Consider the following 27,622-nt stretch of genomic DNA (forward strand, 5'->3'; position numbering starts at 1 on the left):
ATAACAGACAATCCTAACCGCACAGCCAGTGCCCTTGATCTTTTTCTGACGAGCAACCTGTGTGGTCGAGATGAATGGTTCTCTAGGCATCTCGGATCACAATTTAGCGATGGTCTCTTCTCCAATGGAGCCTTTCTCTCGTGATCATTCTCAAATTAGTGTTTGGCAATACAAGAATGCAAAATGGGATGATCTGCAAGATTTTTCTTTCCCATGGTCGGATTATTGTTTCAAAACTTCTGATAACAACATTTGCTCAGATCGTGTCAGTGAAATTATTACTGAAATTATTCTTGTAGGGATAAAATCCTTTATTCCACACTCCACCTTAAAATCTCGTCCTTTACCTAAACCATAATTTTCCAATAAACGTACTTAAGGCTGTTCAAGAGAAGAATGTTGCATATCGTAATTGTCTTGTTTCCAAATCTTCAGTTCGTTTTTTGCCTACACCAAAGGTCGCAACAATTATAAAGCACTTATTAATCAGTCCAATCAATTATAGTCTGATTTGAAGAAGCTAAGAGTAGAAAGCTTGCTTCTTGTCTAAAGGTTAGTCGAGCATTCTGGTCTCTTTGCCAAAGCTATTGGCTGCAACTTTTGCCGATCCCTATTCCCATCGCCGTTTCATAGACGTTCTGTTTCTGCTTCTTACCTTTTCTAGAGATACTTCCAATGCCACTGTTCTTTTGAATTGGCTTTTATAATTCCTCTTTCTTTCTTTCTGTTAAACCGGTCCGAACATATGCCGCTATCAGTTAAGCAAACTTTTATTGTCCAACTTCAAACTCACAGAACTAACTTTTCTTCTTCTTCATTTATTCTTTCAACTTCCGTTTTCTGGAACAACCTTCCTTCAAAAGCATTTCCTGAAAATTGTAATCTACAGAAATTGAAGTCAATGTCAACGAGTATCTTCTTTTGTTTTCTCTTAACCTTCAACCCATGCACAGTACCAAGTACTAGGTTCTAACCTCTCGTGCTTGGGATTTTCATAAAAAAAACATCTTTAACATTTCAGAGGCACAAAAATAAAGTATGGTTTCTTAATTTTAAATTGAATGAACAATTTATAAGGGTGCTAAATATCAAATTAGGATAATTAATCATTTACGAGTGAACGAATCGCACAAAACCTCCTGAGAGTGCTACTTTCTGAAATCGTATACCGAGTACTTGATATTTTCAGCGCTAAACTAGAGCAAAATCAGCTAATGGCGGTTTTTGAAGTCCATAACGATAAATAAAACTTTGAGCAATCCAATATTTAAAAAAATTTAAAGAACGCAAACTTAAAAAAGGACAGCTGGACAAAAAATCGTAAAAAGGATGGAAAAGTTGGAAGGCCTGAGCGTGCAAAATCCGAAATAAGAGCACATCTCTGCGATAACCATATGGCAAGTTCTCACGACCAGAATTAAGCCTAAGAAAAGCACAAATAATGGCAGATTTCGGAGTAATATTGCGAAAGAGAGAAAGAGAAGTGACCGCTTCACTTCAGTTCTCTCTTGAACCATGGGCTTCATTTAAAGAGAAAGATTAAGACTTTTGTTCAAAGCATTGGATAACTCGTGCAAGTAATGGAATAGTTTAAAAAAGGGTTTAACACTAGTTTAGAATCGTTTTTGAATAAATTAGACGCAGCTGTGCATTTACTTTTATTAGTTTTTCTTCTTTTAACACAAGTTACGTAGTTTACGTGACTATTTACAAATGTATTAAAGTCATGATTTCAGGTCGTTCACCAATTTGAGAGTTGTAATCAGTACATTAGCGAAATAGCATGTGATTTGTTGGATATTGGTTCTGCTTCTGGATTCACGTGATGTTGGGAAGAGTACTGATTATTTATTTAAAATCAAACCCAGTCTTATTTGCAGTACTGTATTTTCCATGGTGCTAGTCCACAGAGGATTGGACGAATATGAGAAAATCAGTTCCCAAAAGAGCCAATCTAGAAAGGAACGTGTGGTTAACTTTATCTTCCCAAAAAACCATCTAATCATCCAATATTCGAAGCAAAAATGTCTTTCAGATTTGAAATCGTGATACCAGGTATCATTAGCGATCACGCGTACAACACAAAATACTCCAAAATGAGTTTCCGATCACCAATTTTAGCCGTATTCCCTTTAGAATTCCAGTACGCCTTAGGAATTTTCAGTCTCATAAACGCAAAGTTATATTTGATATTGTTGAAATTCGCATAATTATAATCCATAAATTAATATTTCAAATTCCATAAATGTAATCGCAATATCACCTATTTTGAAAGAATAGATCGGTGTTGTTATTAATATCACAATCTTACAATGCATGCAAAGACCAGGTTATGATCGATCGAGCGACTTCCCTCCTCTCATATGACTAACTCCAAGAAATCACAACATACTGTATGTCTTTAGCCTTCCCACCTTAATGTGCTGAATGATGTTTTTTTTTTTTTTTTTTTTTTTTTTTTCCAGGAACTGCAGACGGAAGAGCAGATTGCGATGGCCAACTATCATTACACTGGAGCAACGATCCACGTCCATCCCTACTTGTCTGCTATGGTCAACTACTGCGAGCCTGTGAAGTTTCAGGGATTCGACGTGGCGGAAGGTAGATATTTGTCACAATTCTAAATTTCCACGCAGTCGTATTGCTGTAAACGTAAAAGAATTTTGCTGGTTATTTATTTATTTATTTTTAGACTGAGCTTAACCAAAAAAATCCATTTTATGTTATCAGTATGAAACTAGGTACATGTTGCTCGTAACAAGATGAAGGAAATGAAAAATATACGTAAAATAAAATTATTCAATCATGAAATTATTAAAATATGGTATTTATATTAGAATAAAGTATATCGTGAATAAAATAAATTGTTATCGAAGTTTTATCTATTTTTCTTTAGAGAGGAACACCTTTTATAACATGTCGTCATTCGCAGAAACCAGTGCCCTTGGCTACCTGAAATCGCAAGCAATTGAATTCGTCAAGTATCCTTTGCCTGATGAAAATGTTTACTCCTGTTCACTGATACTGAAATTATAACTTTCTTCTCTTATGTAAATACGTTTTGGTCATGTGAGCTGCTTTACTGCTCTCAGGTGCTTAATCAATCGAGATTATTCTCAATCAAGATCTCTTACATCGTCCATCGTTGCTGTGGACGACAAAGTGTAGTCTGTATATTTTAAAATTACATTCAGGGCTCGTTTGGATCTTTGTACCAAATATCATTCGTAATACCAAACTGCAGCATTTAAGCTTAATAAAATATAATTTATAGTTTATATTTAATTATAAATTTTAATAAAAGAAAAGAAGTTTAAATAATAAAACTTCTACAAATGATCTGGAAGCACTTGCAGCTGTCTATTGAATCGTTGGAGTGTATGCAGATATCTGAATATCGTTAAAGCTAATTGATATTGTGCGAAGCAATGCTACTATATATTTGGGCTTTTAGGATTTGTAATTTGAATGACAGTGATTTACAGAATTCCTTCTCCTTCCGGATAAAACTTTGTCCTGGGGGGCCATAGGCGGTATAAGGTTTTGGAAAAGCGTATTGTGCATGGGAAATACAATTTACGGATTTCTATTTGTTCAATTCGAAAAAAACGAACCTTTCTAAAAGAGCGAAATTTAAATTTTCATCCATTGCGTGCAACGACTATTGAAGTGGAGTCGTTACATTTGGTAGGATGGTGGACTTACTGAAAGTAATAGGCGCTTGAGGTGTATACCTCGAACTAATTTAAATAAAAATAAATGAACCAGTTGCGCACATCGGCATGCGCTGTCGGACGATGCCAATGTGTGTAAGTGGTATACGGTGACTGCATGTACAAAGCTGCTTTCCTTTACTGTAGCAAAGTTATAATAAGAGACAGCTGAGCAGAATCTATCCCAAAGGAACCAGGGCAGATTCCAGCAATTACATGCCTCAGGTAATGTATTTTTATTCTACAACTTTGCCATTAGAAAAGAGGAACTGCGGAGGGGGAGGGCATTTTATTGTTATTAAAGTAGTATTTTTGGAATTGTAGTTCGCTGAAAAGCTTTATATATGAGGGTATCCTCGCTTCGCACTTTCGTATTAGAAATTTTATTTCTTGTGTAGTAAAATTTTTAAGTGAGGATCTCACTTTAAAAAAAAAAAAGCTTAATTCTTAACTTAAATGGCGAATAAAATTGTGTCATCTTAAAAAAGGGCATGTGTATTAATCACAGTGTTTTACCATCATGTTTCGACTATAGGCTTGAACTTCAGGAAGCCTGACTAACTGATAATGTTTAAAATTATTAATTCTAAATATAAATACACGTGATTTAAGCTTCTTGCGTCTTTGCGCGAACTTACCGCAGTGGATTTTTTTTTTCAAAATTTCTTTATGTATTTGACATTCATATATACGAAGTGTTTTTGGAAATCTCATCAGGCTTGGTAAGCGTGTCCTACTAAATATGAAAGAAAGTCGTTCATATGGACTGGGGTCCGAAAATGCTGCCCTTCCGAGTTATAGCCTCTTTTCTTTTTATCATAGAGTGAAAGTGAGTATGCTTATCAACAAGTAATGACGATATGTAAATTTGAATCACTTACACGTTGCGCATGCAAATTTTGGAACGAGTCCATCTACTCCTTTTGGGTGAGGGTACTGTTCTTAAGGGAGTCGTCGATTGTTCTATTGATTAGTTGTCCTGAAATTATCAGTGAATCCCTCTTGTTATTTATAGATGAGTGGGAACTGCTGTGAAACTCAGATTCTATACCGGGAAACTTCTCCACAGTGATGATTTCCAGCCAAGCATACTCTTGCAGCTAAACATCGACGTCGTCGAGAGAGACGGGATTTCCTTTCGCCTATTACCCCAGACTGGGGAGTAATCAGAATTGTCCGAATACCTGCTTTAGATGAAGAAATGGATGACGACACGATCGAGGAGGATCCTGGACTAGCGCAAGAAACGTAGCACCAATACTGTGTTGCCCATTTCATTGCATGGAAAATTCTTCGTGAGCAGAAACTCTGCTGCTGACCCTCTCACAGGATAGTTTTCTCCAGTGTCTACTTTTCATGAGAGATGCCATTATGAATTTTCGCAACGATCACCAAGAAGCACGGAAAAATACTCTTGTTATCACTCAGTGTGGGCGTCAGCAACAGTTTTCATTGGAACATTTGTACTGGCGTCATCAGTGGCTACCTAATTGACCCATGTATTCCTGTTATCTACGTTCATTGGCCAAAATTACAGGCATTTCTGGAAGAGTTTTCATCGGAAACGTGCCGTCTAATGTTTTTATAGGGCCCTCACTGCTCGAGAATTTCTCGATAAGTATCCTGACTGGTTATTGGTTGATAGAAGTGAACCAACTGCGTGCTCTTTTGATTAAAATCTACTGTATTTTTTTTTCTTATGGGGATATGTCAAGGATCTTAAGGTGTCCGGGTCGTAAAGCACAAGTTCTCCAAAAATGGATCGTGGTTGGTTGTTATAGAATTCAGAACACTGCGGGAATTTTCCCAGGTTTGTGTGGCAATCTGTGAGAAGACGCTGTGGGGCATGTGTTTGCAGCTTGCTGCTCGAGGAAGCCATTTCAAACACTTGCCCTGGTATAGGCGATAAGGAAAGTTCTCGTTGGTAACTTACGGTATGCATTAATTGATTTTATAAGAAATTTAACTTGAGAGGCGTCCCTACCTTCACTCTATGAAAAAAAAAAATGAAAATGGGCTCGGAAGGGATGTTTTCCAGACTTAGTTCAATATGAACTGAATAAAACACTCTGCCAAAGCTTGATGACACATTTTAAAAACACTCAATGTATGGGCTTGTCACTGAAATCTTATAAATTGATATTTTTTATATTGCAATCACCGTCACTTTTTTTTTTCACACGCATCCTCTCCATTTTTCCTTCGGGTTATTGAATACCCCGAGAATATACAGCATATACCGTACATTTCGAATTGTTAAACGTATCAGAAACAAAGCAAATACATTTTTTCATATCTTAATAGGGAAGTTATTGCATTATGGGTATTTCCTTTCAGAAACTTTCATTTTCTGTTCATTCAGTAATAAATATTCATTTTATTCTATAATGAAGCTTTTTGGTATCTAACCGTACACTGCATGCAGATTTTCATTATTATTTGGTAGTGAGCGTGTTTATGGATTCGGGCATTTTGTTTTCTATCATTTCGCAAGCATGGTTATGTCCAGATATAACTGTGAATAATTATTATAATGATTTGTTTTTATTTTGGGGAAAGTCTTGGTAACATCTAAAAGTACTGCACTCCTGTTATTCTAGATTTTCTGGAATGCTGGTTGTCAAATGGTGGCGCTAAATTTCCAGACTTCTGATCTACCCATGCAGCTGAATCAAGGAAAATTCGAATACAACGGTGGATGTGGGTGAGTGTTCCTTGAAAAAAAAAAAAAAATAATGATAATAAAAATCCCTTATCTTCGAACAAACAACTAAGTTTCACTTAACCCTATAATTCTAAATGATTTTCGTAATAAATCATTAAAAACAAAGTTTCTATGAAAGCTTGACAGAATGTAGCAAGCCCTATTCAGATAGATAAATCGATCATTAAAGACAATTCTGGTTGAATTGGTGTACATCGAAAGCAAAAGGAAGGAGTTCGTCTAGTGAATTAATGAAAGCAATAAATCCCTCGGGTGTGGAATATTTCCGAAAAGGAGGGTTGAATGTGTATTCTGTTTTCCTGATATGCCAGGACTTACTCGGCAACTGTTAGGAATTGCTCGTAGTTTGAAAATGGAGACTTCCAGGATCTCGGTGTACAATCGAACATTATTGGCACGAGCCTCTCCTCCCTCTATAATGATCCACGTCTTATTTGCCGGAATTGCATATAGTGTGGATGTCCAAAGAAAGATGTTTTGTAATCATTTGAGTGAGTGTTTTTCATGCAAAAAGCGGGCAAACGTATTGGTACGTGTACATTCTAGCAATGCAGCCAAGAACTACAGAAAAATAACTTGCTTTTTTCTTTTTCTTCCTTATTTTTATTTTTTGGGAAAGAATGAATTCTTTACGCAGGGAGATTCCGTTATTGAATACCTTCGAAATGATTTTTCCGAATGCATTCTGATTATTGACTCTTGTGTTCTTCATGAAACCTCAGAATAATTTTATGCGATCATCTTCCCTCAATCTGTATTGATACGCTTCGCAATTGGTTTCGTCAGTCTGAAACAGCAAAACATATGAATGGCTTAAAAGAAATCATCTTTTAATTTTTCAGATTTATCATTACAGGAGCGGCTGATTATTCGTCTATTTCAAATCAAGATCGTGTTCAGTTTAGAGGGGAATACTGTTATCCACATCGCTTCCTAAGCTCTTACTATCTTTTTAAAATTATAATACTGTCGTTATAAAGCTGTTGGTTATTTTAGCAAGAGGATTTCAAGAACAGGAACAGTAAAATAAACTTACCATCTGGCGGCACTGAGGAACTTATTATCAAAGATCGTGTTTGTCTATTAATCGATTTGTCTATTTTGCTGGACGAAAAACCCCAGTTTCTGGGGGGGGGGGGGAACCTTTCTGTCTACGCCTGAGACCGACTAACTCAGCCACGGAGTGAAAAAGCCCTAAAGTTCCTCGTGTCATCGACGGGATTCGAATCCGGGCCTTTTCCACCCGGTGTGGGAGGACGGTGACGATACCACTGTGCTACTCGCGCAGTCAATTTAGGTGAACAGGATGTTTATGACCCACTCTTTGTTAGGAGGATTAAGGTAGGATTAAGATTATTTCTTGTCATATATATATTTTTTTTAACTCCAAGCCTACACGGAATTCAAGTACTGTACCCCGCCTCCAGACCATGTTAGTCAGATAGAGCACCACTAAAGCAATAATATTCTTATGCATGGCATAAAACAGCATGCCTGCCTTTGGCGTTTTCTTGATATAGGGTGGGGGAGAGAAAGATGTCGCGTGAATTAATGAATAACATAACATAATGTATATCATTTTTACACCACCGAAGAGATATACCCCTTCCTCCCTTATGGGACACTTCTCGCTGGTTCTGTGCGTGGCTGTCCAGATCCCATTCCCAACAGACTTTTTAACTCCGTTACTTATGCCGCTAATGTCCAGATCATTTTAATCTTCCCACCGGACAATTCTCATCAAGTTCAGAACAACGTTAACCAATAGCTGTCAGATTTCGTGAATTGTCTGTCGCCTTTCAACCCAAAAAAATCAAAGCGTATCTTATTTTCATGGAAAAAGTCCCCTACTATTTTTGTTCCCAGTCGAAGGTATCGACATCCAGAATGTGTTGCCGCGTTGTGGGAATCAGATTCGACTCTAAATTGCTCTTCCTGCAACATGCTGGAAATCGAAAACTCAGCTACTGTACGTTAGTTGACCGGAGACCATCAGACTATGTATCACGTCTTTCATCTACAAATGTATCTTGCAGAGATAAGGGCGTCAGTAGCAACAGTTGTGTAATTATTTTCAGTATATTCAACTAAAATTTATTGAACACATCTATAAGGTATAATCAGCTTTCAAAGAACATTGTACAACAGTCTGTGTATATTAAAATTTCTCTTAATGATATTCGATTTTATAAATGTACCTATATTATAATTAAGATAACTGTGTGCTCTTTTATATATCTACTACTGTAAGCGCCTAGCACCCTACTACGACGGGTATTATGTACTAAGTTTCTGTTCTACCATTAGTTCATAATAAAGGTCATTCACACTAAATAATGAGATGGCTTTTAACTGGATCACTTGACAAACTCCCAACTACCATCTCACATTTGTACCTTAAATGTGAGAATAGCGAAGTGGACTCAGTTTCTAGTCGAGAAGAACCTAAACATTTCCCCCACTTAGTCAGTTCCTGATTTGAATTAAGTTTGCTATCAGCCACCATTTACAGAGGAATTAACCCCCGATCAATGGTTGTCTCTGAATCACATTAAACAGAAAGGCTGGTCTGTCTGAGACTTTTTTCCTCACTGAACCCTCCAGATATAGTGGCCTGCGGAAGATCAATCCACGCAAGCTTTGCGATGAAGCCAATAGAAAACAGAAGAGACGAGAAATCTACGAACATATTGAGCTCTGAAGTTAGACCGTAGCCAAAAAGGCAGTCCAAGTTTAGGTCATGCTCAGCGTCCAGCAACACGAGCCTTCACTTCATATCTTTACTAAGCCTACAAATCCAACTGTCTTACATTTAGTGCACCCATTCTCCGTCTTAAAAATCTTGCAACCGTTGAGGATCGCTTAAGATGAAGTAACCCTGATTTTACTCTCCTTATTGTACTTCAAGAACGTCTTAATAAACAAAAAAAAAACGAACTTTGTGAACAGATAACTCTGTGGCTGATTTAAGCTGATGTGAAAGTAATTGCTAATCTAATACCCATACTTGAAATCTGTAACTTGCTTGCACAGCTGTTCTGCACTGAACTACGAAATAGTAAAGTAATATTTAATGAGTAAGGGCCGATCTGGTTTGCCTGGACAGTTAGCTAAAAGTGGCGCCATCCTACGTTTCGTATACGGCTCCACCAAATGGCAGTTCTTTCGTCGTACATATAAAATATTGTATGTCCCTGCGTATTCCTGAAATCCCTTCCAGCCGACCAGTAGATTTGTTGAATTTCCTATTGTTAGGGAAGCTTATAAAATGGATTCTGTTAAAATAAATAAATCTTTATTGTGAAGTAGAATTACAGCACAATATCCCATCACGGCGACGAGCGCCAGGGGTTCACATATAGATAACATAAGTACAAATTCAAATGGCTACAAAATATAGCGAACACATACAAAAGGCTACAAAATACAGATTACAAATGCAAAAAGAAATACAAAGACATCATAAAAACAAGGAGCTGAACACAAATAAAGAAAAACAAATACAACTTGGCAGTGATTCAGGTTTCAAGAGCTTTGATAAAGTTGTGTCTGGCCTTTTTACTTATTATGGTGTCGATGTCGGCGTCCACACGGTTGAGGGCAGCGAGCATCTGCTTGGGCAGAAATCTTTCGGTGAGTACAAGCCTGTTGTGGTGAGCCACAAGTGCTGGTACCGACCTTAGGCTTGGCTGTGGAATCCAAGAGCAAGCATTCCAAATATTTGGAGATCATATTTGGCCTGAGATGAGTTTGGCTGTGAAGACCAGCCTCTTTTCAACGATCAGGAACTTCAACCTCGGGATGTCGAGTGCTTGTGCCATCATGGTAGTTGTGGTAGCGGGAGGTAGCCGAAGCTTGTTATTCGCCCATTTCAGTAGCCAGTATTCAGCAGTGTACACCCGCTTAAGGTTTGTATGTGCAGCAGAGGCCCATATTTCTGCACCATAGAGAATGGCAGGGTAAACGGTGGAGGTGATGAACCTTTTAACAGTGGCAGGATGTCGGACGTGTAGCAGCTGCTGCTTTGAGATCCACCGTAGACGAGAAAATCTGGTACTGAGTTTGTCGATCTGGTTGACAAAGGACATCTTTTGGTCGAACAGAACGCCAAGGTCTGTGTGCGAGGGTACGTTTGGTATTCGTACCCCTGCGAGTGAAACGTTGAGTACTGTCGGCATGGATTTAAGGGAGAATATAACCTGAGCAGACTTCAGAGGGTTGATTTTTAGATTGAAGTTTGCCAGGTACAATTCTAGATCCTTAAGTTGGGAATTGATCCTGTTGCTGAGCTGGGCGGGGTTGTCGCCAGGGTTAATTGGAGTCAGCAGTTTGAAGGCATAGCATAGGAGACCATTCGTTGAGGCAATAATGGGCACGATGATGGCTGTGAACAGGACACCAGACAGGACACCCCCCTGCGGTACTCCAGCAGTAATGTCGCAGGATAGGGTATGTTGCTGCCGATGGAGAATAAGTATTCTGTGACTGAGAAGTGATTCCAAAAGTAAATCCATTCATTCAAACATTATTAGGTAATAACTTTTTTAATAATTTTATTGTATTTGCAATAAAATTTTCCTTTCTCTCGTTTTAAGTGCATGTGTGTGTGGATTATTATTTTTTCTTTTTTTATAGATATCTTTTAAAACCAGACTTTATGCGGCGCTCTGACAAGACTTTCGATCCATTTGCCGAATCGCCGGTGGATGGAGTTATCGCAGCTCAGTGCTCAGTCAGGGTTATTTCCGGTCAGTTTTTGTCAGACAAAAAAATAGGAACGTATGTGGAAGTTGACATGTATGGTCTACCAACGGACACTATCCGAAAGGAGTTTAGAACGCGCATGGTTCCATCGAATGGCTTGAACCCAGTGTACAACGAAGAACCATTCGTCTTTAGGAAGGTAAGGAACTTAATTTAGAGTAGTTTTGATATAGTGTCGTATTACCATGTTAACGAACAGAACTTTCCCACGGTTCCGTTTCATGATTTTCTCTTGGCACGGGATTAATAAAATTTATTAATACAAAATATAATTATATAAATAAATATTATTGATAAATGTCTAACGTAAATATTTTTGTTAGCTTTTAAAAGTCTGGTTATCCTCGAGAAATATTTTTGCAATTGGTTATGACTGGTTGGTCCTTGTCAATTAGACGCCATTCGATTGACAAGGAACAGACTTGACGAGAGACCGATTCAGTCCAATCTGAAATCATAGACTAGTTTGGACAAGGACCTCAGAATCTAAATTCAGTCATCTCAGGCAGGTCAGCTATCACAAGCCACCTGTAAATGCTGTTCAGGATTTAAGGAACCATTACCAATGCAGCGCGACTCATTTTATATCCGACTCATTATTATAATTAAAAAAGTGAAGTAATTGGGGCATGATTAGTTGATATAAAATCAACTAATCATGCCCCAATTACTTCCCCTTTTTAATTATTGCTGAAAAATACTGCAGAATTACTGGAATTGTGTAACTCACAAAGAATATCCCAGAAACATTGCATCTACCATCTTCTTTGTGATGAATTTGCTCCTGCATCTTGCAAATAATCCCGAATCGACCCCTTACAATCTGAAGATATTCACTGAACCAAAGAAACCAGAAGATAACTTGCATCTTCTCAAAAACAACGACTTTATTTCTGGGACTTAAAATCAGCACAGAAGACTTTCTCAAAAGGAACAGGAAAAAACGAAATCAGTCTAACCATTGACGACACACAACTTCATTTAATGTTTAAACAACAATTCAGAGAGCTTAGTAGATCTCTGGCGTCTACAGGAATTAAATATTTTATCAAATTAAAATCTTACAACTGGTATACTCAACAATGCATTCATCTGATTGCCCTCAATGCCTCAGAAATTAACATGGATATGAAAGTATGTATTTAATTAATATGGATATGAAAGTATGTATTCGGTCTTCTGGACCGCATACATTCTTTAGCATCCTTGGAATTGAATACCAAATTTGAGGTTCGCCTGATAAATCTGCATACCATCTCCAAAACTATCCTTCATTCAACTCTAAAAATAACTTTCTCGAAATAAGCCGCCATAAAGAAAAACATAGTCATGCTCGCCAAACTTATTACATGAAGACTTCATGCACCACAAATCTAACAAATTATCCCCGACATGGACACCTGTACGTTGTGAGGGGACCCCCCAATGATGCTGCTTGCGTTCTAGATTAGCATTACTAGGATCTACCATCCAGCTCTAGTGCTTCACTTTGGCCCCTGCTTCGACTAGGGTCAACAGCATTCCAATAGATCTCCTTCCCTATTGTCCTGGGACAGGGCAAGACAAGACTTATTGAAAATGCGGGTATGATTCTCTAAGCGAACTTTGTGTCCCATTTGCGTAAGTAGTACCTGCTAGTTCGCGAGTAAGCGTCCCTCGTAGGGCTTCTTGGTGGGCGAGGTACTTATGGCATAAAATTTTCTTTTACTTTTATGATTAATTGAAATCCCTTTTCTTCTTCTGGGGCTTCAACGAGGGCCCCTACCTAATCGATCATGCTGACTGTACCTGTAGAAAAAGACCTAGAAAGGAAGATATACTGCCATCACTGACACCGCTTTTCCTCTTCCAAGGGAAAGCAGGAAGTAGGGAAAATGTCATCCAGAAAGTGCTAGAAGAGTTGGCAGAGCCCCAAAATCGGAAAATTGTGCGTTCTGGAGACCTTTTAGTTGAAGCTTCGTGTACAAAACATGACAGAATATTCTGTAAGCCACATCGATAGGAGGAATATATATCATCGTAACCCCCACGTAAAACTCGAAACTATATGGTGTCATATCAGAGTGGGATCTTCATGTCTATGAAGAAGAGATATGCCCTGAATTGAAAGATGTGAAGCGAAAACATGAGAATCTCGTTCCTATTCGAGTTCTCATCTTTACATTCTCCACACGGCCTCCAAATTCCACCAAGGCAGGCTACTTAAACTGCCCAGTAAGGATTTACATTCAAATCCACTGACCTGTTTAAGTGCCAAAAGTACGGCCAATCACAAACAGCCTGTGCTCGATGTTGTGCTAAAGACCACGAAAGCCAGGAAGGTTCAGATTTAATGCTAATTTTCTTGTCTTTGAAGCTGAATATTTTACAAATTGCCATTGAGTGCACCCTGCATACTCTTCGAGCATGCCAGTGATGAAAGGAAGGAAGGAAGAGAAAGAAATTAAAAAACTGGAAACAGAACTGAACATTTCCAATTAAAAGGTACAAAACGCACCTGACAGTAAATAGCTGCAAGCCTTCATATGCCCAGAAGGTTTCTGAGACGTGTACCAGCTGAACACCATCAGAGTCATTTACTCCCATCGCACGCTACTTACTAAACTCTCAAAAACCTCAGAGAAGGAACAATCTGCTGCCACTCCTATATCTGTGCCTCCTATTACTCCTCCAGTAACAAAATCTGATAGAGATGATTAAAAATCGTGATGTGTACTCCCTGTAACACAGGAAAACATGGATATTGAGGTAAAGGAGGTGCTAGGCGATTCAGTCTTGAAACTCTTTTCTCAGGAAGAAATGGACACAAGACATACTTCCCAAAAAAATAAATCGAAGACTGAAAAAACTAAGCCTTCAGCACTTCAGAAGCCGTCCGACGGATCCGGAAAGCTCAAATTATGTCCGAATTCATTCATAAGGATTTCGACGGAATGTTGGTGATATCAAGGCCCTCTTCCAGTGTTGCTCTGTTTGCAGGAGACTTATCTGAAGGCAGATGAAACCCTACTTTACGTAACGTTAGCATAATACACAAAAACAGGATTAGGGATGGAATTGTTCATGGTGGAGTCGCCATCTTAGTAGGAAACCATATCTCTTTGCAAGCAGTACCTCTTACAACCGCCATCGAAGCGGTTGCCACTCGCCTCTTTGTAGGGTTTCCTCTAACAATTTGTTCGATATATTTGCCACTGGGGATCAACATCTCCTATACAGACCTTGATGATCCCATTAATATTAAGAGATCTTAATGGACATAATATCCTCTGGGGTAGTGCAGAGACACTAATATGAGAGGCGTAAAATATAACGTATACTTGAAAATAACGAACTCTCTCTTCTAAATGTGGGAACGAACATATTTCTGCACACGCCTGCCCGTACGTTTACTGCGATGGATCTCTTTATCCTCACCTCTCCTCCCTTTGTTTACATGGAGGTCCCTGTGATCTTTCTTCCTACTGAAAAAAAATACCATGTCAGCCATCAAGGATATCTTATTGAAAGTTTGATTAGGATAACTGGACCGCCTTCGAACATCTGACAGTTTAACATCCAAGAATCACCCAGGATCCCATCAGTGATGCAGTTACGTACATTCCAGAAGGCATTGCCCTTGCAGCACCAGTTGCAATTCTAAAAACGTCTGCACGGCTTCCACCATTTCTAAATCCTTGGTGGAATTCAGAATGCACAACAGCAAGAAAAGCCCAATACAAGGCGTGGGATTTATTCCCCCAATGTCCCACCACAGAAAATTTAATATCATTTAAACCTCCACGTTCCAAAACAAATTATGTCCAACGTCAGAGCCAAAGGGAATCTTGGATCCGCTTTACTTGCTCCATAACGTAAGCTGCCAACTCAAATGTAGTTTGGGATGAGATTCAGAAAATGAAGGGGAAAATATCCACTATACCCTTCAGTGATTCTAGTGCAAAATGGATGTCCAATTGCAGATCTAGCTACAGTTGCAAATACTGCAGCTATGTCTGCACCATACTACACTACACTACACTACACTACACTGTCTCTCTCTCATCAACTATTCTCAATTTACAAATTATTAACATCAATTTGTATCAGTTGTATCTTATTTAATTTGAATCCTCGATGATTACTCAAACATTGTTCTTACATTCCCATGTATCAATTTATACTAACTGGGCTGTAATTACTCGTGTCACCCTTCGATCCCCCTTTGTGAATTGGGGATACATTTGCACATGTCCAGTCCGTGGGGACTTCTCCTGAATTCAAGGATGATCTAATAGCAAAAAAAAAAAAAAAAAAAAAAGGCGATTATTCGATCTTTTGCAGATTTTGAAGTTTGATATCCTCAGATAATTAATCAATTCGGCGCATCACTGTAGAATCAGACAGGGAAATATTCTGTAATTTGTTCTCAATTTCCTTTCCAAGTAAAATTTTGCCCGCACTTTACAAGTCTTTACAAGTGGCTCTCCAATGGTATGAATTTTCTTTTGCTTTGCGATTCAATTAGCTATTTCATGCAAAGCTTTCACGCCTTTATGGATTGCAGAAAGTATGTTCCAGTACTGTCCAATCTTGCTTGGCAAAAAAATTCTGCCGGTTTTTTAAGTGAAAACATCTAGGGCGGCACGTGTTTAGCAACACGTCACACTAGCCACGCGACTGGTGTGAAATGTGATGTGAAATACCGAACTTAAACGATTGCATACGGGGCCACGGTGGCCTTGTGGCAACGTTGCCGGCTTGCTGAACAGCTGATCGGGGTTCGATTCCAGCACTACCCTTATGGGAATTTTCTCAGGGGCATTCAGCATTGAGTTTGGCGGTCTCAAACCGTGGTCGTGAGGTTTTTCACCGGGATTGACTCCGGTTTTCCCCTCACAACAGACAAACCGCCCTTCGCGACGGAGGGGTACACGAAAATTTGATAGGGCTAGGGACGCGAGTAGACTAAACTCCGCAGCGTTTTCGCTGCGGACTTTCCTCTTGAGGGAAGGGGGTTAGTGGGGCACCCGCGCCACCATCGCAAGGTAGGTTTGCGTCTATTTAGACGTGTCCTGCATCCTTAAAAGAATGCATTGCATGCACTAATTTCATCTGCAGCCAAAATCCATCAATTAAAATGCAAATAATTATGCTGTTCAGCAAAAATCAATTGCTGGGGTTTGTTTCAAAATATAAGTTCATTAAAAAAAAAAAAAAAGGTAGTTAATGTGTAGAAATTTTATTTCAGGCGCGTTAGCAAACAGTAATTCATGATTTGCTGCAAAAGCACTATATATTCTTCAGCTATAGTATACGGTAGCCCATATATTTCAAAAAAAAAACATCCATAGCGGCACTTAATAATGGAATTTAAGGGAAATGCAAATGTTGTGGTCAAATATTTGTATTGCTGCAATCATACTTCCTGCAATAGTAATTGTACAACTTGCTTGAGGTTTATTTATTTTTATTCGATTGCTTTTGCTGGCATCGGAAACAAAACTAATGCGGGATTAAAATCTTGCAGGTTTTTTTTTTTTTTTTATTAGTATTTATTTCCCTTTCAAACTCCGAGTTAGCATCAGAACAAAAACTGATGCGGGAATTCTACTCTTATGGTTTGGATGTTGTTTTTTTTATTTATTTATTTATTATTATTATTATTATTTTATTTTATTTATTTATTTTTTTTTTTTTGGCATCCTGGGAGCGGGGTTGTTGGCACCCACTGGTATTGCACTACCTCCGATGTGTGCGGAGGTTTTTAGTGCAAATAGCGCAGACAGTGAAGTAGACCATGGCCCGGCTTTACTTGCGTAGGGATGGGCACCAGGTAGCAGATACCCAGGTGGTGCCTACTCCCTGGTGGCGTAGTTTTGAAGGCTCAAGGCATAATATGTTATGGGTTGAAATTAACTATATAATATCGGTGTAAGTACACCATAGTTTACCCATAAATTAAACTAAGTACGTAATGTGAAAGGCATCGTTTAAATTGGATCTCATATTGTGGCTACTTTCACAACGAGATACCAGGTATTGCACTACATAACGCTTCTCTAGTAGAGGAGACTACTGTTATTGTGGAATTAACTTCGCAAGCGTGATGGCATGTCTGCATTATCAGGGTACCTGCCCGCCCACCGATGAGTGAGCCAGCAGGTTCCGAACCGTCTCTGGGTGGTGGTATCCACTGAGAATAAATAACAGTAGTCTCCCGTATTAGATTTTGATTGATTTGGTAGTTGTTGGCGCATCGGCTTCTGTGGCCATATTGCACCTCCCAAGGTTTTTGCAGTACTTTGATCCAAGCCCGAGGCGGGAATCGAACCCGCGACCTTTGGGTTGCCGGGCAGGTACTTTACCCACTCGGCTAGCCCGGTCGGCCCCGTATTAGAGAAGCGTTGTTTATTCGAAGTAGTGCAATACCTGGTATCTCGTTATGAAGGTAGCCACAATGTGAGATAAAATCAAATGATGCCTTTACACTACTTGTGGGCGCCTCCGTAGCAAGAAGGAGCAGCAGTGCATAGCACATGCTTCTTGATTAGACCGGGGTTCGAGCCCGTCACCACCAAATACGGAGGATGCGGAAAGGTCAGGGAATGACCATCGCAGAGCAATATGGCCTTAGTTGCTAATGCTCCTAAAAACCAAATAACAAATAACACTACTTGTGTACTTAAATTTATGGGTAAACTATGGTGTATCTACACCGATATTATATATATATATATAACATATTACACACACTTTACCCATTTGTAGAGGTTCTACTTGAGTATACAGGTGGAGATGACCGTTAGTCTGGGTGCCACCTTAGACAAGCACATACATATTGAATGCAGTAGTAATTGCAGGAAATGTGATTGTGACGTCACACTCATACTTCCTTATGATTGTGGCGATGTAGTCTCAATGGTCACAATCAGACTATTCTACAAAAATGGATTTCGTTAACCTCTTCCAAGCTACGGATGTTTTCACATAACATCTTTCATGCGTACAGAGTACGCACGCTTTAATTTTTTTAAGCTAGCTCTGAATGGTTTTGGTTCAAATGTCGTTCCAGTCGGGAAGGTTGCGTGGCATCATTGTTCAGCATTTTTAGGCATACAACATACTTAAGAATTTATGTGTATGGCTAAGGGGGCACCTGGACTAACGTCCATCCCCACCAGTGTCTTCTGTTTCCAAGTATAACCTCTACGAATGGGCCTGCAGTGTGAGTGCAAGGGGGTGTATAGTATGAATGAAAAAAAAAAAAAAAGGCCATTTCGCCACCAGGGAGTGTGCTTCCTGGTGCCCATCCCTGAAGGTACGAGAAGTCAGGCGGCATGGATATACTTTACTGCAGTGCATTGTGCACAAATCACCGTACCACTAGATGTAGTGCAATACCGGTGGGTGCTAACTCTCCCTACTCCCAAGCTGCCCACACCTGGGAGACAAAAACAAAAAAAAAAAAAAAAAAAAATTGTGCAATGTCTCTATACATTCATTAAAAGCCACGCTTAGAAAACACAGTTTTAGCAAATTCCTGCATAGCATTAAAGTTAGATCTAGAAAATAAATACAAATGCCCATTGCCAGGCTGTAAATCTGGAATGGCAAACCGTAACTTGTTCTTGAATTCTTTATAAATAACACAATCATATAAAATATGATTCCATGTTTCTTCACTAGAACAGTAACGTAAAGGATCCAATACTAAATTAAAATAATGCAATTTAGAGTTAAACGAGCCGTGGTCCGTAATAAAATACGAGGTTTCCATCTCAGGGAAAAACCATCCTGTTATTTTTTTACCACTAACAAATTTAAATCAGATATAAATAATCGAGTAACTATTCCTGCATCACTGTTATTCCATCTTTCCTGCCAAACACTCGTTAATTCATCCGTTACCAACTTTTTAGCCTTTTTTTTACGTTCAATGTTAATTTTGGAAGTTATACCCATGAGTGTCAGCTCACAATCCTTTCTCAGAAAGTAACAAAAGATCCTGCATACAATATATACAGGGCTGTTAAAAATAAAGTATCCCTATGTAGAGGACTCTGGAGCGAGTTCTAAGGCTCGTACTGAAGAGAAATTTGGACAACGGGTACAATAAAGAATGCGCTCGCCATTTATTTAAAAAAAAAAAAAAAAAGCAGTCTCTTCAAAATCATAGATGTTTGCCTGCACTTCGGCAGCAATGCCAACAACGTTGCAGGAAAAGGCGCTATTAGTGAAGCTGTACTGCCAGAACAGCAACCTTGCAGGAAAAGGCGCTATTAGTAAAGCTGTACTGTCCGAACAGCAACAATACAGCTGCGACTATCAGAGAATTCCGGCGTCAGAAGCGCATAAGGCCCACGTGGACCTTTTGACTGTTTGCGCTGTCCGCGAAATAATTGCGAAATTTGAAGCGACAGGACATCTTGGTGTTCAACCAGGTAGAGGTCGAAAACGAGTGGACTCCTCTCGTGTTCAAGATGTGGCTATGGCTGTCGTGGATTTATCGAGTCAATCCCCATGCAGTAGCGCAAGTGTGCCGGCTGTTTCTCGTGAAGTTGACATGCCTATTCCACTGTAAGGCTAGTAATGCGTCAGATGTTGCTGTACTATCCTTACAAGATGCACATGCTACAGCAGCTAAAGCATGGTGATGCAGATATTCGTTTCACATACGCAATTCAGTTTCTGGCGCGAATGACAGTGGATATCACTTGACCATGGAACATCCTTTGGAGTGATGAAGCCCATTTTTGTTTAAATGGACAAGTGAATACGCGCAACTGTCGCATTTGGGCAACAGAAAATCCTCGAGTTATTCAAGAGGTCCCGTTGCATTCTCCAAAAGTGACAGTGTGGTGTGGATTTACGGCCATATTTTTTTGAACAGGTAACACCGACTGGACGCCGCACCTGTACCGTCACTGGACAGCGATATTATGAAATGTTGGCAAATTTCACAATACCAGAGGTGCACCAACGTGGGTGCCATCAGAATACCATATTCATGCAAGATGGTGCGCCACCCCACATCCACCGTTGTGTCCAAAGATTGCTAAGGCAACACTTTACAGACGAACGGGTCTTCAGCCGTTGTTTCCAGACATCTTGGTCACCCCCGATCACTGGACCTCGCCCGACTTCTGGTTGTGGGGGTTTTTTGAAGAACCAGGTGTATTGGGAAGGATGTCAAACTCTGGCAGATCTGAAGGACAGCATTAGACGTCATGTGCTGGCTATTCCAGTTTACATGTTACGTTCTGCTGTAGAAAATGCTGTTCTTCGAATGGAAACAGTTGTTGACCAAAATGGAGGACACATTGAATAACTGTAGCGCTGTTCAAGTGTTCCTATTGCCACAGCGCCATATAGTGACAAATTTTGTAACTAATTATTTTTTTCCAATAAATAGCGCGCGCATTCTTTATTGTACCTGTTGTCCAAATTTCTCTTCAGAACGAGCCTTAGAACTCGCTCCAGAGCTTTAAAATTAAAGTATCCCTCTGCATAAGGATACTTTAATTTTAACAACCCTGTAAGTCCAAGGGCATGCATCCAGACAAAACCTGGAGAGCATTAATTCGATACAGCTCTACAAACTTTAAACAGAGAGAGTAACATTTTCCATTGTACAGATATTAATTTTTCTTATGAGTTTAATATCTAGATAACCATATATTAAACCCATAAGCAATAATTTGAAAAATTACTGCGTTATTTAACCCCAGGGGCTCACATCTGGTGAGTATGGGCTTGGCACACCCAGGATCCCGATTTTTTTGGCTGGTGCAGCAAAAGCCTCAGACTTCCTTGCACCATATGGCTAATGATAATAATAATCGTAAAACTGCTGCTTTCTTCCTTAATCCACACTCAGTTCTAGTTATTCGTAAAATTGATGAGGAAAAATTTTTAACCATTTCACCAAGATACTCCAAATGTTGCGAAAAAGAAAGTTTAATATTAATAATGACACCCAGATATTTGTAGTATTCACCATGGGATTAACTTACTTAGCAATTTACAGCCATCTTTTGCAATATATGTAAAAATCGTACTTGATATAAAAACTCAATTTTCTGGTTTTTTTTTTTTTTTTTTTTTTCATTTGTTGCCATCAGAATGATGCAACTACCGTAGCTATTCCCGGATGTCGTACTTCGTACCGTTGGCACTTATTGCATGTGCAGAGTAATGAGACAAGCTATGCGTCACAAATGATGCCCTCAAAATCGTAATTTCCTTAATAACCTTAAGTATATATTTCTCTGGTTTTTATGATATTGAATATGCTTTTTCAAACTACCAACGTTCCCATTCAGAATCTCTTACGTCCCCCAGTGGAGCGCGCCACCCGGTTGCGAATCACTGCCATAAAATAAATGGCAAACGAAAATATTCGTCAGCGTTCAGATGCCCTCGCGGGGTAGCACAGTGGATATAATGACGTCTGCTTTCACCGGGTGAAAAAAGGCTTGAATTGGTTGGGCTTTTTCACAACGTGGCCGAGTTAGGCTGTCTCAGGCGAGGATTACGTGGCTTTATTTTTTAAACTCCAGTTTTTCATCCAGAAACACGCAATTACAGACACCAACGTACTAATGCCCACATAGCCTCAGGTGCTTTGGCACTTCAGCGCACCCAACCAGTGTTCAGATCTAATATGATCTATCTCTAAATTGCTAAATCATATTGTGCGTTTCCAAGTAACGCATTTCCCTTCCTAAACGATTCAATATACCCCTTGGGTAAAGGCGGACCTCCGTGTACATTTTAAAGACTTCGTAACTTCTGTCTCATTAGTGAGCCTCCTTCCCACTGTGCACAAATCACAATTATTAGCAAACCTATCTCAAGATATTCCGAAATCGTTGTTACTCTAAAAAAAAAAAAAAAAATACGTGCATTAAATATTTAAATTTTAATATATTTTGTTATTGCTTCATTTTCCCCCTGTTTCGGAACTTTCTTAAATGTGTATGAATTGAATTCTGTGAATGGAAATAAATCAAAATATTCTTGCACGCGCTGCTTCTACATTATTTGTAAATAGAATGATTTTTCCTATGTTGATGACTTCCCGATTCCCACAAAAAAAAAAAAAAAAAACACGAAGGCTATACTGCCCTTGATCCAGACGAACACCTACCTCAACTTCTTTCCATTCTACATTCTTTCGCTTAATGTTCACCGTGCCCTACCTCAATCTTAACAAAAACCTGAAATCAATGCCAGCTTCCACTGTCATCGCCACAATGCCCCATGTCGAGCAATCGATGCCTTTCTTTTATTTTAGGTTAACGGCGGTTGTTCGTGTAGGTCAGCGAACCGCCTCAATAACACGCGAGTATTCGGAAAAGTTTTTTTTTTAAGTTTCCAGTGCGCTGATACGGTTGCCGCTGCGTCTTTAAATTTTCCCTTCCATTTCGTTTGAAGCAAGCCGCTGTTTCGAGGTCGCTTCGATAGCAACATTTGCTGAGTTCATTTCACGCATGGTAGTTTTGTATCCGATTTAATAAGGTTCACAAATAAAAACAGTTCAGAAACATGTCCAAACTGGTATACCTAAACGATCCGTTGGTTGATTACTGCGTTTTAAAGATTTAACAGTAGAGAATGCCAATGCCAAAAAATGCATTACAATATGCGTTTCGCTGTTTCATCTGATGGAGTTGTCGGAACAGTCTGATTGCACGATGAATGTTGATCGTTACTTGCAAGACCTTCAAGACCACTTTATTGCACACCTTCGTGGCATGCGAGTTAATATGCAAGCAATATTTTTCGAGCGAGATGGAAAAAGACCCTGGGTTCATAACAAATATTCTTCTTGATTTCCTTAGCAAACGTTTTTATGATACAATCATCTGGAATGTGCGATATCCTGGCTACCGCACTTGAATTCGTGTTTTTTTTTCCTTTCTTATGGGGCTCAAATTGATAAAATAAATAATTTAAACTACATTGTTTAATGTAAAGAAGGCAGATCCTACAAATACGAGGTGCGGTCAATATTCTACCTTGACAATAGAGAAGGCCCAGTTAAAGAATGTCAAGGTATAGTGAATTGAATTGGAAGTGAAGTATTGAAGCTGGAGTAACGGAAGAGATTTACCAACTGAAAGGAAAATGTAGATGTCACGAAATGGGAGCATCGGGCCATCTTTTTTTCTTTTTTTTTTTTTGTTAGTTGTTGGCGCATCAGCTTCTGTGGCCATAATGCACCTCCCAAGGTTTTTGCACTACTCTGATCCAAGCCCGAGGCAGGATTCGAACCCGCGACCTTTGGGTTGCCAGGCAGGCACTTTACCATCGGGCCATCATCAAATTTTCGACAAAAAAGTGCATTCTGAATGCCAGATAAAATTTTGATTTAATAAGTTTAAATGAGGTGGAGAATCCACAAATGATCTTCCCACCACGGCTTGGGCCGACCAAAAGAAGTGGCAACTCCAGAAATGTGGAAAAAAATATTGAAAGTATGGTTATGTAGGATAGATGTTATTGAAGTGTCAGAGAATATAATACTTCTAGTGGGTTGATGCTGACTATCATCTGTGAACACTTGATCATGTCAAAGGTCACTTCTGGTAGGTGCCAGAAATGTTCACACATCTTCAGCAACAGGACAAGGCTCAAATTTGTGAGGAAAACTTACACGGGCAGATTCACGTGCCTTTTTTAAAAAATTTATAAATATTTAAAGTGGATTCATCACCGGGATCCGGAAATAAAACAGGAGTCCGTGCGGTAGAAACACCGCCGAACCATCATGGCCACCAATTTTGGGATATGGAAGAATTCTTTTGATAGACTACATGTCATATTAGAAAACAATCATTCAAGACACATACGTTGTTAAAGGTATCATACGTCTTTATAACAATGCTTCTGTACATAAGTCCCATAAAGCAATTGCAGTTCTGAAAGAGTGCGGATTCCAAGAGTTACGGTACGCTCTGCAGTCCAAACCTAACTCCCCCCCCCCCCCGCGATTACTTCCTCTTCAGGAAACTGATGGGGAATTTTCAAGTGACAACGATTTCAAGGAAGCTGTAAATGGCTTTTTCAGAGACCAGAACAAAGATTTCTATTTTGCTCTCAAAACGGAGGACACGAAGAAATGAAATGAAAAGAAATAAAATAAAAATAAAAGACATGAAATAAAAAAAAAAAAAAAAACGTCTGTGTTGTTTCTTTATTACCGAGGTAGATAATCTTTTTTCGAGTGCCCCTCGTAAAATGGCAGTTTTCCTACTATCATAAACCAGGATTCCATAAAGAAAGGAAACGTTTTTTTTTTTTTTTTTTGATTTGGTAGTTGTTGGCGCATCGGCTTCTGTGGCCATATTGCACCTCCCAAGGTTTTTGCAGTACTTTGATCCAAGCCCGAGGCGAGAATCGAACCCGCGACCTTTGGGTTGCCGGGCAGGTACTTTACCCACTCGGCTAGCCCGGTCGGCGAAAGGAAACGTAAGAACGCCTAAACGTTGTCCAGAAATCGCAATAACTCAAATATATTTGCCGTGGAGAAAAACTAATTTGCCTAAATATTAATACGAGGGGCGTTTGAAGAGTTTATTTAAACGGTCTGGTAACGTGTTACTTTTCAACATAGTTCCCTTTGGAGACAATACACTTTTGCCACTGATGCTGCAATGCGTTGATTCCAGCTGCGAAGAAAGCTTTCTCTTGGACCTCCAGGAATGTATTCACTGCAGCAATGACGTCACTGTCTATGGGAAAAGAGATGCAGCCAAGTATTGTATTTTTTTTTTTTTTTAATTAGGAAATGGGTGAAAATCGAATGGCGCCAGAGCCAGTGAATATGGGAGATGGTCCAAGGTTTGAAAACTGCACTCATGCAGTGCAGCCATGACAGTGGTATACTTGTGAGCAAGGGCAGTGTCCTGGTGGAACAAGACTCCTTTGCTAAGTTTTCCTCGCCGTTTGTCTTCAATGTTTTCACGCAAACGCCTCACAAGGTCTGCGTAATATGCTCCTGTGACTGTCTGGCCTTTCTGAAGGTAATCCACTCGTATCACTCCATCAGCATCCCAAAATAATTATTCTATCACCTTTTCAGCAGAAGGAACTGAATTGGGTTTACTTTGTCTCTGGCTGAAAGTGAGGAACCCACTGCGTGGATTCCTCGCTTTTAGCCAGAGACAAAAATTGAAAACGATGCAAATATTTACTTGACTTAAGTCTTACGTGTTTTTATTTCTATCAAACAAATTTGAGACCTATCGTGGTGTTACCACGATAGGTCCCAAATTAGGGAGAACCTCTGTTATGTGGTACACACACATTAAGATGAGATGTTCATGATGCTGGCAATCAATCAGTGATGCTTTCGAGCTTTGGTTAGGTGAACTGTCAATGACTACCGACAATATCTTTCGAAAATGCTAAATTGTTTCCAATGTAGTTGTAGACGTATTCTCAATATTGGATTTATTTTTTGGTGAGCTTAGTGTCTTTTCCGATGTATTTAAAAGCAACTGTTAACGAATCTCGAGTTCTTAGTCTCATTATTTTCATGGCTATGTAAATAAGATGATTAGCGTCACTCCACGCCGATCAGAACGACGAGATAGCTGCGCGCGTGTACTGACCGAAGTTGGTAAATCGGCCAGCACACATTGGTTTACGATTAACAGTTGTCTTCAATCGCGTGCCCTCGCGTCGGACAAGGGTGTCTAAGTATGGTATTGTCCGATTCTAGTTCGATGGTGAATTTTATGAAAGGCGACAGACATAGATACCCTTGTCCGACACGAGGGCACGCGCTTGAAGACAACTGTCTATCGTAAACCAATGTGTGCTGGCCAATTTACCAACTTCCGGTCAGCACATGCGCGCAGCCATCTTGCCACTGCATGAACCTTGTTAACCCGTGCCTGGACCCTCTCTAGTTCTATAGATCTTTGCGCACCGAGATTGCTAAAGTCAAGGCGAATCTTGCGAGGTGTGGCTACCCCACCCTTGACAGGTATGACATACAAACACATGACCACGTAGCGACCAACAGGAACATCCAAGGTAATGACTGAACCGCTAGCGCTTTTATCCCATACTACCCAAACCTATCACAACAGGTTTCTAGGGTCCTAAAATCACATGGGATAAAATGCGTACAACTCCCAGGCAGAAAGTTACGATCCCTCATCTCTAAAGTGAAAACACCGGTTCCCACCTTACTACAAAGTGGTCTAGTCTACCGCATCTCTTGCCATAACTGCACTAGCTGTTACATTGGGGAAACTGGGCGACTGCTCGGAAAACGTCTTTCGGAACACGAAAGAGCCATCCGCTTAGCGGATATAGAACACTCGGCCATTGCCAAACACTTCTGGTCAACCCACCACGACATTGACCCACACCGCGATGTCGTGATTGTAGATAGGTCCTGCCACTACCGCGACGCGCCTGGCTGGAGTCGTTGAACATCACATGCTCTAATGCCTCAGTCAACCTGGCAACCCAAAGGTCGCGGGTTCGATTCCCGCCTCGGGCTTGGATCAAAGTACTGCAAAAAACCTTGGGAGGTGCATTATGACCACAGAAGCCTATGCGCCAACAACTACCAAAAAAAAAGCCTCAGTCAACAGGAGCAGTGGATGTCGTGTCCACCCTATCATTGAAGCAACCATTTTGATGAATGACAAACGTTGGCAACGTTCACATGCGCCACAGGCTTCAACATCCAACAATTAATCACGCAGTTCATATACATGACTGGCAGTACACGCCCTCATATTCCACACTCTTATCTGTCAGTTTGACTGATGAAGGTTAACAAACTAACCGAAAGCTTTTGTATGTATTTAATATATGTATATTTTCCAATTAATATTAAACTTGTCATTATTTATTCTGTCTCCATTTCGCTCTGTGTCACGCAAATAATCCACAATAATAATTCTTGAAAATAATTTCGTGATGTTGACGGTTCAGCTTCTCGACGAGAAGCCGATGTAGGTTGATGATCAAAATTTTGAGAAACAGATTTTATTAAACTCTGCATATGCATATAAAATATATATATATATATATATATATATATATATATATATATATATATATATATATATATATATATTTTTTTTTTTTTTTTTTCCCTCGTTCTCTGTGTTTTTGAACTCGTTTCTTTGTCGGCATGAGAGTCTTCTTCGGTGGCTTTGAAGCTTTTACTCTTGCATAATTCTCTTGATTTCGCTCAGCTGGAGTTTTAGCCATCTTCGAAATACTCTTATAGGTTGTTAATCTGAAATTAGATTTGGTATTTTTATAATTCAATACTTAGCGAAATCCATTTGTTTAATAGTATGACGTCATAACCAAAAACTATTGTAAATTGTAAGAAGTGACTGTTGTTTGTTGAAGTGATTGTTTCATTGTTGCGTTCTTAAATCAAAACCATTTGAATTTTTAA

General features: G+C 39.5%; 1 protein-coding gene across 1 annotated transcript in view; it reads left to right on the top strand.

Annotated features, from left to right (window-relative positions):
• The window catches only part of LOC150084837 (1-phosphatidylinositol 4,5-bisphosphate phosphodiesterase-like), a 314,913-nt gene that overhangs the window by 227,192 nt on the left and 60,099 nt on the right, over positions 1–27,622 (top strand). The window contains exons 18-22 of the mRNA XM_090376641.1: positions 2,482–2,601; positions 2,897–2,981; positions 3,866–3,938; positions 6,314–6,417; positions 11,074–11,341. Coding sequence (XP_090232767.1) covers positions 2,482–2,601; positions 2,897–2,981; positions 3,866–3,938; positions 6,314–6,417; positions 11,074–11,341 — 650 coding nt within the window. The remainder of the gene's footprint in view (positions 1–2,481; positions 2,602–2,896; positions 2,982–3,865; positions 3,939–6,313; positions 6,418–11,073; positions 11,342–27,622) is intronic.

This window comes from Mastigoproctus giganteus, chromosome 6, assembly GCF_048544385.1.
Source record: "Mastigoproctus giganteus isolate SK-2022 chromosome 6, ASM4854438v1, whole genome shotgun sequence".
Classification (NCBI taxonomy): domain Eukaryota; kingdom Metazoa; phylum Arthropoda; class Arachnida; order Uropygi; family Thelyphonidae; genus Mastigoproctus; species Mastigoproctus giganteus.